The sequence below is a fragment of the Arachis duranensis genome, chromosome 7 (genome assembly GCF_000817695.3).
Source record: "Arachis duranensis cultivar V14167 chromosome 7, aradu.V14167.gnm2.J7QH, whole genome shotgun sequence".
In the NCBI taxonomy this organism is placed as follows: Eukaryota; Viridiplantae; Streptophyta; class Magnoliopsida; order Fabales; family Fabaceae; genus Arachis; species Arachis duranensis.
In genome coordinates, this window is record NC_029778.3 from 56,762,911 (window position 1) to 56,776,889 (window position 13,979).

At 36.8% G+C, this 13,979-nt stretch overlaps 1 protein-coding gene and 1 long non-coding RNA gene across 2 annotated transcripts; one reads left to right on the plus strand and one right to left on the minus strand.

Moving 5' to 3' along the window:
* The first annotated feature begins 1,188 nt into the window (after positions 1-1,188).
* On the plus strand, positions 1,189-3,912 carry LOC107459120 (enoyl-[acyl-carrier-protein] reductase [NADH], chloroplastic). The gene is made up of 12 exons (XM_052252365.1): positions 1,189-1,487; positions 1,632-1,741; positions 1,887-1,942; positions 2,022-2,106; positions 2,206-2,264; positions 2,344-2,407; positions 2,489-2,600; positions 2,686-2,737; positions 2,823-2,874; positions 3,000-3,057; positions 3,259-3,357; positions 3,461-3,912. The coding sequence occupies exons 1-12, from the start codon at positions 1,220-1,222 to the stop codon at positions 3,613-3,615; spliced, it is 1,170 nt and encodes a 389-aa protein (XP_052108325.1). The 5' UTR covers positions 1,189-1,219; the 3' UTR covers positions 3,616-3,912.
* Positions 3,913-9,883: 5,971 nt separating this feature from the next.
* On the minus strand, positions 9,884-13,760 carry LOC127740687 (uncharacterized). Its single transcript, XR_008001493.1, has 3 exons — positions 12,797-13,760; positions 12,558-12,684; positions 9,884-10,232 (listed from the first exon to the last, which is right to left on the minus strand). It is a non-coding gene; the product is annotated as an uncharacterized LOC127740687 (long non-coding RNA).
* Between the last annotated feature and the right edge of the window lie 219 nt (positions 13,761-13,979).

Here is a 13,979-nt window from a genome sequence, read left to right on the forward strand (position 1 = left end):
AAAGAGGGGGGGGGGGGGGGGAGAAAAAAAAAATAGAAGAAGAAAAGGTCAGAGACAGCACGTGCAGTACACATGGTACCACTAAACTTGGTTTCACAAGTAAACACTGAACACAACAATTGCGACACTTCCAAAGCCTCCAACTCCTTTCAGCGTCTACTCCTTGCAACTCAGCTTCGTTCTCATCGACCCCAACCACCCCTTTCTCTCTTACTTAACCCACATTGCTGCTTCAAAGTTTTCATCTTTATCCCACATTGGCGTTTCTACTTCCCAAAAGGTAATGCTAACACTCCATCTTCTCTCTCTGGTTAGTCTCATCTAAGTTGTTGAATTACTGGTTTTTCACGTGAAAAGTATATGTGGGGTTTAGTGGAAATGAAGATTTTTTTTATTCCTGTGGGATTCATGACACTGTTGATGGATTTATCTTTCGTTAAAGAATATGGGCTGAAATTTTGGTTTTTATTTTATTTTATTTTATTTTATATCACGGATTCATGTGCATTTTGCTGTATTCTCTATTCAGTAAAGCTTTATTTGTATACGAAGATCCCAGAAATAATTTATGTTACAGATGGATGAAAACTAAGTTTTCTTTTGGCAGTTCTCATACCTGTGTAAAGAGATACATAGATTGCTAGTCTTATGAGAGTGCTAAAAGGGTTTTAGCCTTCATTAGGTAGATGTTTGAAATAAAATCGCAAGTTGATTGTAATTAAAGATACTCTGCTATCGTTTTTCTTGTTTTTGACCCTGGGATACTATCCAAGCTTAATATTGCCTCATTGGGGAAGCTGGTTTCTCAAGATTTAGAATGTTTTGTTGCATCGGTTCAAGCTTTTTTGGTTAATAGCAATTTTTTAAGTGAGGTTTGTAAAATTCTAAAAGGTAATGGTGAACTATTGAATCAGGGCATTTGGTTTGTGATTTCATTTTCTATTTTTGGGAAAAGAGAAGACGAGAAAAACAATAAAATCCTGATTTCTCTTTTTCTTTTCCTGTAAAATTCTGAAAATAGAAAATGAAAATGCAAACCAAACGCACCAAATTTTGCATGTTCATTTTTTGTGACCTCTAGAATCTGGACAGATTTAAGTCATTTAACCATCCATGTAAGCAATAAATGATTTATTTTAAATAGTGTTTTGCCCCCCTGTATTGATGCAAATTCCCTGTTATATATAGGATCTCTTCTGCCATACTGCACTCATTAAAAATGGCAACAACACCGTTTTCTGGCCTGCAAACGGCAATGTCAAGGTCATGTATTCCTTCATCACAAAGGTCAAGCGTTATGGCTATTTCTGGAAAGTCCATGGTGGGATCATGGAACAAACTTGCAAGTGTGTGTCATGTTTCATCTGTGCAGCCTTTCCAGCGGGTTTTTACATCATCTACCATAAAATTTGAAAGAATTGTTACAAAGGCAATGTCTGATTCTAGTCAAAAGAGTCTGGTTTCAGGATTACCAATTGACTTGAAAGGTTATTGTTCTGTTTTATCTGAATTTCCTTGCAAATATTTCACCGTTTTTTTTACAAAATGATGTTTTTATGAATATTTAGTGTTATCATAAATTTTCTGTCATAGAACAGTTTATGCTCTACCGACTAAAGCATTCTATGTAGGCAAAAGGGCTTTTATTGCCGGTGTGGCTGATGACAACGGATATGGATGGGCAATTGCAAAATCTCTCGCTGCAGCAGGAGCTCAAATTTTAGTCGGCACATGGGTACCTGTAAGTATTTATTTCTTTTGGATAAAAATACGTAACTATTGGTCAGCATGACAACTGACTACTGTCTGCAGGCTTTTGGATCTGCACATAAATTTTCAGTCCTTTTGTAGTGAAAACACCTATTAACTGTGAACCTTTTCTGCAGGCTTTGAATATCTTTGAGTCAAGCTTGCGACGTGGAAAATTTGATGAGTCACGCGTGTATGATGTTAAACGCTGCTATTATTTCTTTTGTTTGTTCGACTATGTATTAGGTCTGATGAGGAATCCTGTTTTACAGGTTACCAGATGGTTCATTAATGGAGATCACTAAAGTTTATCCTTTGGATGCCGTCTTTGACAATCCTGAGGATGTACCAGAAGATGTAAATAAGAGTTCCCTGCTTTTTACAAAGATGCGAACTGCATGCAAGTGATCATTTACATCATTATAATGATTTATTTATTTTTTGAAAATTGTGTAGATAAAAACAAACAAGCGATATGCTGGATCCAGTAAATGGACAGTTCAGGTATATATGCACTTTTTGTTTTGCATGGTTAAAACCTGAAGTGATATCATCCTAGTTACTTATATTTCTCTCCTCTTTTTTTTTTTTTTTATCTGTTAAAGAAGACTTCGGCACCATAGACATCCTTGTCCATTCACTTGCAAATGGACCTGAGGTATTGTAAATTTAGTGATAAGCAATCGAGTTTTTTATGTGGTTATGATCTGGCTTTAATAAGTGGTCAACCCTGTTATAGGTGACTAAACCACTGTTGGAGACATCGCGGAACGGGTATCTTGCTGCTTTATCCGCATCTAGTTACTCCTATGTTTCTTTACTCAAACATTTTCTTCCAATCATGAACCCAGGCATGAACCTTTTCTAAGATGGCTTCCACTAAATCACACCTTTGATTGGTTTGTCATTGTATCTTACCTTTCTATTTCTGTTTAGGTGGATCTTCAATTTCTCTGACATACATCGCTTCCGAGAAGATCATTCCAGGGTATGTTGATTATGCTTTCTAAGGCCTGTATTATTCTAAGTTTCATATAAATAGACTGACTTTACTGAACAAAAATTATAAACAGGTATGGTGGTGGTATGAGTTCTGCTAAGGCTGCACTAGAAAGTGACACTCGAGTAAACTTTTAACTTTTCTTCAAACTCTACCATATCATAGGCTGACTTTGATGCATGCCATTCTTGGTTTTTAGTTTCTCCCCACTGATGGATGCCTAAAATTGTCATATTTTATACCTTTCCAGGTGCTCGCTTTTGAAGCTGGGAGAAAGCGCAAGATTAGAGTCAATACTATTTCTGCTGGTATAATGGATTCTTGATTTGTCTTTCTATCTAAATTAGTCAGTAGTTAATAAATTGATTAAAGGTCCTCCTTAAGTGTAATTTCTTGGTGTGGAAAACTCTGCTTTTCTGATGCAATTTATTTTTTGAAATCTTTTGCTTTATGTCTTTTGCAATTTCCTTTTTCTGATTCACATATTGACACAATGATGCTGCCTCTAGGTCCGCTGAGAAGCCGTGCTGCAAAAGCAATTGGATTCATCGATATGATGATTGATTATTCAATCGCCAATGCACCTCTACAGAAAGAACTATCAGCAGGTAATATTTCTATCAGAATCCTTCCTTGTCATATATCTTGCCGATTTTTTTCCCACCTTCAATGTGATTATTTGCTCATCTGACTTAAAACTCCATGTCACAGACGAGGTTGGTAACTCGGCAGCCTTCTTAGCGTCACCACTGGCATCTGCGATAACTGGTACTGTTCTATATGTTGACAACGGTCTCAATGCTATGGGTGTTGGAGTTGACAGTCCAGTATTTAAAGACCTTGACATTCCCAAGGACCAGCATTAGGTCATCGCTGCCACATAAAAAACGAGTGTCGCTTGAATTAGCATAGCAATGATGTTAGTTTGGTTTTATTGTTGCCATTCCCAAAATGCAGCGTCAACCTTGAGAATTTGATTTGCCTTTTGTAGGCTATTTTTCATAGGCTTTTTTGCTTTGTGACTTTAGTCCTTGTTATCTACAATTGCTCGGAAGTGCAGGTCATATGAGGATGGTGGAAAGAATGTTGACATTGATTTATGATCTTACTGGAACCTATCCTGGGAAATACAAATAAATTACTATGTTTAGCAGTTTATCTGATATTTATGAAAAATTCAACATTTGTTTCTTATGAAAGTATACAAGGGAAAAATTTCGATGAAGTTGTTTAGGTTCGTTCTATCCATTATGCAAATCAAGTAATGACATGTAGACGTTTTTTTCTTGATACAAATGTAAGTTTTTAATTTCAAAATACTCTCGTATCTACGATGAAACCCACTCGTCAACCTTGATTTGATCATTAGTTGAAATGGAACTAAAACACTTGACACAAGTTTAGTCCCTGTATAGGTTCCACCGGGTGCCGATTAAACAAGTATGCATATAGAGAGATGTTAGAGAACTTTTAGAATTTTACTGTTTTGTCCATTACTTTTAGCATTAATTCAATTCTTTTAATCTATTAATCCAACATATTTCAAACCACAATTTTAAACATTAATAGTTAATTATTGGTTAAAAATAATAAATTTTGATTGTCTTTTATTATTTTTCTTTTATTATATATATATATATATATATACACCAGATAGCCTGAAGCGGATCAAGGAGGGAGAGGGGAAGGAGGCGTAATGTATGATGCGGAAAATAAAAATGCAGAGACAAGGAAGTAAATATGAAGTTAGATGCGGCGGTAGTCCACACGCATATACAAGTTAGTATGAAGTTAGATGCGGCGGTAGTCCACACGCATATACAAGTTAGTATGAAGTTAGATGTGACGGTAGTCTGCACACATATGCAGATGCAATAAGCTTAAATGAAAACACGAAATTGAAGAATTGGAAAATCTTTATTGAATTGGATATATGATTGAAAAGAAGAAGGGGGAAGAAGAAGAGTTGGAGAGCTAATGAGGTCTCCTTTTATAAGCAAAGATTTTACTGTTTCTACAGTACAGGTAAACACGACCTAAACTATAGCCACAGTACCAGTTTCAAATAGTTCTGGTGATTATTACAATTTTTTAATTATCAGCTAGGCAAACCTCGAAACAGTCTTCATTAACTTGACTATCTTGACCTTCGTCATCACTTTCTTCTTTAGATGAGGACTCGTCATCTTCTTGAAGCAAGTGAAGGATCTGTTGAAGCTTCCCTTTGATTGATTCCTTCGATTGTGAGGCTGCAAGGGTTGTCTGGATTTGTGCCTTTTGATTGAGAAACGAGGCCGTTTCTAGATCTGAGATCTTCTAACTCTTGGGATTGGTTTTGAACCATTCTCTGATCTTTTGTGGATAGGCCATTGAAGAATCAAATTGAGACCACCATTTGACATAAGCATGCCTTTGTAAGATTGGAAATGCTTTAGGATGGTCCGGTTTTGTATATTGGTATCGCCATGAGAAAACCCAGGACAATGAAAAAATTGAGAAAAATTTTAACATTACAGGAACACATGTTTCCTGAATGTCAAATTTTGATTGAAATAGTTTATACCCTTCATTGATAGGTGAGGATAGGATTTCTGGAATTGGTCTAAAGGAGTCCCACCATTGGTAGAACCAATTTGGAAAAACATAGTTTGAATTTCTTTTAAAATAAATTAACCATGAATGTCTGTACTGAGTATTTTGAAACCAAAATACTTTAGTCCAGGCTTCCATGTAGTCCCAATAATTAAAACCTATTGGGTCATAGTTTTGAGAAAACTTTTGATTTTTGTTTAGATTGTTCCCAAATTGCTTTGGAGTCATGACTTTGAGGATTTGGATTGTAGAATGGGTTATGAGTTCAGGATTGATTTTATCCTTATAGTGTTTAATAGATACTGAGTCAGTATCTATTAAAATGAACTCATAAAACTGGCAAGTTTTATTGGGTGAGATTGGTTTGAAATGGAATCCGGTAGGAAAGATTTTTGGGATAACTTTGTTTGGCGATTCGTCCCAAAATTCAGGCTCCATTTGGATAATATTTGAAATTTTGTTTGTAGGGATATAATTGGTTTGGGCCTTTTGTGTTTTTGTTGTGATTGAAGATGTTTGTAGTGTTAGGGCTATTGCTTTTTCTTTTGGTTTATGTGTGATTATTTTTTGTTTGGCTGCTTGGGATATGAGTTGGGTCAGGTCAACTTCTTCATCTGACTCACTGCATATATCAGTCCACGATTTTTTGTTGATTTTGGTTACACCTTGGTCTTGTAAGGCCATAAGGGTTTGGATTGGGAAGGCGTAATTTGCCTTGGTTTGTTTGGCTTGATTGGTAGCTGGTTCAATAGATTGTTAGGTTGATTTTTTGGAGGGTTGTTGGGTAGAAGACTCAGATTTATGAACAGATTGAGATTGCCTGGATGGCCCTGAAAGGGCTAAGCGAATGCTTTTGCATCTGCCTCTTGAAGAGGCGATAATTGCCTTTTTAGGCATCTTGATCTTGCTTGATTTCTTGCAAATATTCATGTGTGAGAAAGTCAGGGAGAGAGTTTGAGTTGCCCTTGATGTGCTCAATTTCAAAATCAAAAGCGCTTAAGATAGCTTGCCATCTGGCGAAAGTTTGTTTTGATGCAAGATTTTTAACATCTTTTTGTAAGACTTCTTTGACCGATTTGCAATCAACTCGGACTAAAAATTTTTGATTGAGTAAATCAGATTGAAATTTTGTGATGCACAAAACTATGGCTACAATTTCTTTTTTGATTGTGGAATAGATTTGTTGAGTAGGATTCCAATGTTTTGATGTGAATGCAATAATACACTCTTTATCATGCAATTTCTGCTTTAAGATACCACCATATCCTAAATCAGACGCATATGTTTCAACGATTTTGCATGCATGATGAGCAGGTAGGTAAAGACAAGGAAGATTGCAAACTTTGGTTTTAAGAAAACTGATGATTTCAGAATGTTTGTCAGTCCAGGGTGGAGGATTTTTCTTAAGCCTGTCATGAAGAGGCTTAATAAGATTACTAAGATTTGGAATGAAATATGAGACATAATTAAGACATCCTAGGAACCTCTGGAGCTGAGGTTTGTCAATGATATAATCTGGAAACTTTTCTGCAAACAAAATTGATCGTTCAATTAGGGTTATTGTTCCTTGGGAAATCATATGACCAAGAAAATAGATTTTTGTTTGAAAAAGGACAATTTTTGATTTGGAAACAGCAATTCTATTTTTCTGGATGGTGTACATAAAAGTTTTAACATGTTTGAAGTGTTCTTCTAAAGTTTGAGAAAAGATTAAGACATCATCTATATAAACAATTGCAAAGTTTGAATATGGGTTGAAAATGTCATTCATGATTTTTTGAAATTCAGAAGGAGCATTTTTCAGACCAAAAGGCATTACATTCCATTCATATTGACCGAATGGAACTGTAAATGCAGTTTTATATCTGTCAGATTCTTCGATTTGGATTTGCCAAAAATCAGATTTCATATCAAATTTTGAGAAGTTATTTGCTAAGTTTAGCCTATTAAGCAAATCCTTTTTTTTTGGAATAGGATAACGAATCCATTATAAAGCTTGATTTAAAGGTTTGTAATTGATGACAAGCCTGGGAGTACCTCGTTCTATCTTAGCTTGCTTGTTGACATAAAAAGCTGAGCAAGACCAAGGACTTTTACTAGGACGAATTAATTCTTTGTTCAAAAGATCTTTAATCTCCTTTTGACAATGCTGCAAAAGCTGCTCATTCATTTGAATGGGGCGAGCTTTTGTAGGGATTTGTGATTCTTTGAAATATTTTTCATAAGGAAGATCAACAATATGTTCTTTTCTTTTCCAGAAGGCATGAGGCAAATCTGAACAGATAGAATTTTCAATTTGGTTTAAAAGACTTTTGATTTTATCTTGAACCCTTGGTTGGGAAAGTTAGGATTCAAGGGTTTTGAAAGAGATTTCTTCTTTCAAAAAATAAATCTGTTTGGTTTTGGATTCAATTTGGTTTAAAACTTTCTGGGTTGGTGAGTCTAGAAATTCAAAGAAAGTTCCTATCTACCCACATAAGAGGTAATTCTAGAAAAATCTGCTAGGTATGGAAACAAAAGTATTATAAAAGGTGTCCCCAAGACTACATCATTTTTTATATCTTTTGCTATGATGAAATTAGTACGAATCCTAAGATTACCCTTTTCAACAAAAGTATCGGTTAATTTAAAATTGATTTTTAGTCTTTCACCTGTTATCGAGCTAAGACGTTCAGTAGATTTTTCAAAATACTTTGTGGGGATCAGACCTTCTTTAATACAATTTGAATCTGCACCTGTGTCAAAGAGTGCTATGGTTTCGAGGACAAAATCTTTGACGACAATTCTGATATTAACACGGAATTTCATAAAAGAGAATATATTTATTAATCTCAAGATTTCTTTTCCATTGTTGTCGTCAGAATTTTCATTTTCTTGGATTTCAGAAAACTCAGGTCTGTTTTTAAGAGAGTCAAGTTCTCCATCATCAGACTCTTCACCTTTCATTAATTGCGAGAGAATGAGCTGATGATTGTCTTGATTTTTCTTGATTTCGTGGATTTCTTTCTTAAGGTTGTTAACCTCAGTCTAGAGATCCTGAATGGTTATAGGACGAATAACTTGTTTTTCTAGTTTTTTGAAAATGGGCTTGACATCATATTTATTACTAAGGACAGGATTTTTGGGTTTCTTTTCCTTTTGTAAAGATTTTCTTAATTTTAAAAGAAAGTCTTTCTTTTGTTCTGGATCACCAATAGCCTCTATAGCGTCAAATAAGAGATCTTGATCTTTAGATAAAACATTAATTTTCTTGACATCAAAATATGAGGATGAATCAATATCATAAAGTTGGATATTATTGATATCATCCGGGGATTTCTGTCCAGAATCATCATATGAACTTTCAATTAAAAGATTGTTAATCTGTTCCTCAATCTGAGGAACAGATTAACAATCTTTTAACCTGCAGTATTTGCTAACCTGTCCTGGTTTTTTACATGTATAGCAAATAATGAGATTTTTTTGGGGATACTTTTGGAAATTTTTTTGGAAGCCTTTTTCATTCTTGGATCTTTGAAAACTTTTTTCTGGATCTTCTGAAATTCTTTTCAGGATTGGGTTTAAAAACTTTTTGATTAGATGGTCTTTTAGATTTCCTTGAATGACAAGCAGGAAGACCAAACTGTTCACAGAAAGTCCCCAAATCAATACGATTTTGTGTTTTCTCACGGGCAAGTTGCCGTTGGATTTTATCATCTTGACAGATCTTTAAAGCAATTTTTTGGATGAAGGAGATAATTTGGCCATAACTTAACGCATCATAGGGAATTATCCCATCTGGAGTTAAGCTACGAATTTTGTCCCTTACTTTATCTCCCAGGGATTTGGGAAGTCTGGCTAGGAATTTTTCCTTCCAGAAAGGTTGTTGACTGTCTTCTCTGCTATAGACCCTAGTAAGAAAGGTGTCCTTGTACCATCTAAAGTCCGAAAAAGTTTTGCATCTAAGATTGGAAAGTAATTCAGTAGAACAATCTTTCCAAAGAGATGGGTCACCTATGAAATGGCTTGCTATAGTAAAGATTAAGGTGTTAACAGCATTAGGAATAAGTTTGTTGTCATCTCCAAGTATGGGTTCATTTTGATCATTAACTTTTATAGCAGAAAAGATTGATTGTTTTTGGTAATCAGAAAGGTAGTTATCCCACCAACCTTTGAGTTGACCAGAGAACCCAGAAACAATAACATTGGCTATTGCTTCCTCGTAGGTTTCATGAGTAGCTTGATAGGCTGTGCCCACCATAGTCATATGCTGAAGCATACTCATGACGTTGTATTCAGTTTTGCCATCTATATTCCATTCATAGACATTATTGGCATTGAAACTGACAAAACCTAGTTCCCTTTCTTCGAGAGCTAGATCAGGGGCAGATATACGATTATAACTAAGCGGAGAGGGTTTGGTTAAACCTTTTCACTTAGTCATAGAATTGGACATAATTGGGTTGACTTTGAGAGTTAATTTGTCAGAATCATCACTTTGGTCCGAAGAAGACTCATTAGAGTCTTGGTTAAGGGTGTAACACCCTAACTATCAAACCTCACTCTTCCGGCTGCGCAACTCTGAAAGCTCGGACATTACGACGATTCTTATACTATTTAATACTAAAATATGAGTCTGTTTAAAACTTTAAACCGCAAAACCGCTCCCAAAAATACTTTCGTTCGACTACGTACATCCATACATACCATACAACTTACAAAAGTTCATAAATGATACATCCATATATATACATATATATAAATAATATTACAAGCATTATCCAATACAATACCTAACCCTCTTACAGAATACATCAAGATAAAGGCGAGGGTACAATAAACCATAACTAAGACAATACAGAGCATCTCAATGATAACTAAATAAACTCTTCATGACTTTAGCGTCCATATCCTGAAAGGGGAAAAAGGTAGGGGGTGAGAACATCATCCTCGAAAGGATTCTCAGTAGAGGATTTTTGGGGAATTACTGTAATAGGATACGTGAAGACAAACCGTACCAGTGATTAATAACCGACTTATGCCTCTTTTCAAAAACAACGGTTTACAATAAAAGAGAAATCTGAAATCTTTTCTGAAAGAGGAACAATTCAATTCTCAAACACTCAAAAGCCTTTCAAAAAGGTTTATTTCTACTGAGCCAAAATAGCCTTTCATATTTTTTCTAAATCAGAAACACAAAACCGAAACCAACCATCGGTCCATCTCATTCAACCGCAGCCCTAGGCCCAAACACTCCAACCAACAACCAATCACCACAGTCCAACAGAGTCTCAGTCACAAACACAAATAGGAAGATTCAAGCACAAACAAACAGTTATTGCAAGTAGAACAATTAGCAGTTAATCTCAAGTAATCACATAGGCAAACCAAGTACAATATGCACACCCAAACAATGTCACATAGATGCATATGATGCATGCCTGTTCCTAGTGGCTGATGATATCATCTGTCGGTTACCAAGCCAACCCGATGTGTCCGGTAGCTAACCCGGTCACAGTCTCTCTGTTGCGTATTAATATCATTAGAGGGAATATGTGCCCTGTCACCATTAGAGGGTATCTGTGCCCTATCGCCATTAGAGGGTATCTGTGCTCTGTCGCCATTAGAGGGTATCGGTGCCCTGTCACCCTTACAACCAGAGAGAACACACAAGCATATTCACATACAACATTCATCTCAGCCATCCGGCTCACGGTTCAATCCAGAACCAGCCAATTTATCAATAAATACAGCCCTTCAGCTTAAACTCATAATTCATAATCAGCCATACGACCCATAACTCGTTCGGCAATCAGCCATAGTTCAATAGCATACACAACCATTCCGGCTCATAACAAAATAGCACTTCCACCATTCAACATCATCAAATTCATACATCGGCATTTAAGCCATAAATCACTTTTCTCAATCCATTCACTTTGAAACCAAGTTTCAACTCTTTTCAGCCTTGGCTTTAAGGATCTTATTTCTGAAATCATATCAGGCCCATAAGCCACTTTTACTCAAAGTAAGTTCTCTTTTTAAAACAAAGACACTCTCGGCTTTCTCTTTCCAAAACTTCCATAACCATGGCAAGTTAAGGATTTATTTCAAGGTATTCAAAATCATCCATCCAACAATGGAATTTTATAACAAAAATTTCTCGGCAGAGTCTCAAGTCTTTAGAGAAGGTCAATCTATATCAATTCCTTAAAAGTCATTGAAACTCTTAAAATCATAAATTCTCGGTTCAAGTAAATAAAACTGAATTTATTATGAAACCGAACCATACAAAATCATAAGTTCCAATCCGGTCCAAAAATAAACTCATTTGAAATGGAACCGGTTCATTTGAATCAAACCACTTTCATATTTCTTTTTGGAACTCATTTTTCTAACCTCTTCCAAAATGCTTCAAACTTAAATACTCAATCAAAAGTCTAGTTTCCTTTAACATCACTAAAAACTCTTTTTTATATTGAAATCCATATTAGAGCATCATTCTTTCCTTCAGTGATTCATATGGTAAAAATAGTTCATTTCTAAATAAGTCGAACTCAAGGCATAAAGTTCGCTAAATAAATTAAGCTTGAAAAACATAAGTATTCTCTTAATAAATCAAATAATACAATTTCTCAAATCCAACCCTTTTTTAAATAACTTTTTAAACAAGACTAGGATTTTGTAGAAATTTTGGCAGCAGCTCCCCTAAAACTTGAACTTTTGCCACCCGATTCGGGTCCCAACTAAACCGTTCCTCATTCCTTTTCAACAGCTCAAAACCAGAAATCAATTCAAAAGCAAGCTAAATCCAACAGTCGCCTCAGCGGCATATCTCAAGGAAACCATTTCAAAATTAACTCAATATCAACCGATTTAACTCATTTCTAAAGCTTTAAAAAAATGGCTTAGTCACAAATCATTTATCCAAGACCAAGTCAATTAAAGTAAACCAAGCTGAATTCAAAAGTGCATTCGACTTTTCACATCATCAAATAATTGACTCAATTCAAATCAATCCTCAACGGATTAAACTTAGATATCAAAACTTTAAAAGAATCAACTCCAAAAGCATTTTGTTTCACAAAACCACACAACAATCCAGCTAACAAATGTACATAATCAATCAAACCATACATAAGGCCGATACAATCACCAATTACACATTCTCTCACAACAGTATCCATATATAATAATTCCGATATATAAAAATATAATTTTTGGAAAGCGCCCCTACCTCAAAACGCAAAATCATAGCCCAAACGCGTCACAGAGTCCTTTCCGCCTCAACCCGAAATCAACAATCAAAATCCTGGCAACCAAAACCTCGGTTCCAAGCCACTTTTGCAATAGTCTCAACAACTCTAATCACGATATACAACAACCGAAACTCAATCGTATAGCAATTAATGCCACAAACCCCAGCGTATGATAACAGAACAGTAACTAAAGGGCTTTCAAATCGAAAATGCTTACCAAACCAAAGGAGGAACGGCTGAACCGACACAGCGGCGGTCTCTGAACCGGCTCGGCGGCAGCCCGGAGCCACCTCAAGCGGCAGCGGCGATGAATTCCAATCACGATGACTGAAACCGACAGGCAGTGACCATAGTAACCTCGGAATTCAAAAAGGACAGAAACCGTAAATAAAATCCTTATCGGCAAACTTTCCGGCGACGGCAGAAGTAACCAGAAGCTCCGGCGGTGGTTCCGGTGACCACAACAACTTTTTCGGCAGCCATACACGACAGGAGACAACTTCTGCAGTAGCTGGTTAGGCGGCGACAGCTTCCGACGGTGGCGCTCCTCGCGTGCGGCAGTCCGGCGGCATTAAGACCTTTCTCAGCGGACCGGAGCAGCAGACACAGAGGGGGGTTTCATCTCACTTCTTTCTCACTGCTGGCAAAGATGACTACCCAGCTCCGGCGACGGTGAACTCGCAGTAGCAGCGGCAATATCCAGGTGCAACAGCGACGCACAAGACAACGCTCCTCTCTGCGCGACGCCTCCCTCTTGGTCTCCTACTCCCCTCTGGTCATGATACGAACGGCGGCAGCACAGAGGGTTCCACGTCGGGGATCTGACAAAATCGACGGCTGTGCTTCCTCCATTCTTGTGGGCTCGACAGTGGCGGTACAGTGAGGAGGACGGCAAGCTCGACGGTAGCGGCAGCCTCTCCTCCTCTCCTTCCTCGGCGACAAGGACGACTGCTTCAACCCACGACCTTCTCACTCACAAGCTATCCATCTTCTTTGACGTTGGAGGCGAACGGCGAGCAGCTCGGTGGTGACGGCGAGGCCTATCGGTGCTGGCTCACCCCTCCCTCTTCTCTTCCCCTGGCACGACTCAGACTCCCTCTCCCTTTTTTGTTTCTGTTTTCCTTTTCCATTGCAGCGTTGCTACTGTTGGTTATTGGGGGAGGGTTTTGGTGGCTGTAGGGTTAGAGGAAATGGGTAACCGGGTTAGGGTTTTTAGGGTTAGGGGTAGTTTAGATAAGTTTAATAAAATTAGGGTAATAGAGTAATTGAAACCCAAATTAAATCCAACACTAATTATATATAAAAAAATACTATTTTGCTCCTCAATTTTACAAATCATTTTCAATAAAAAGCCCAAAACTAAAAATTGGAAATAATATAATTAATTTCTCTATTTTTCA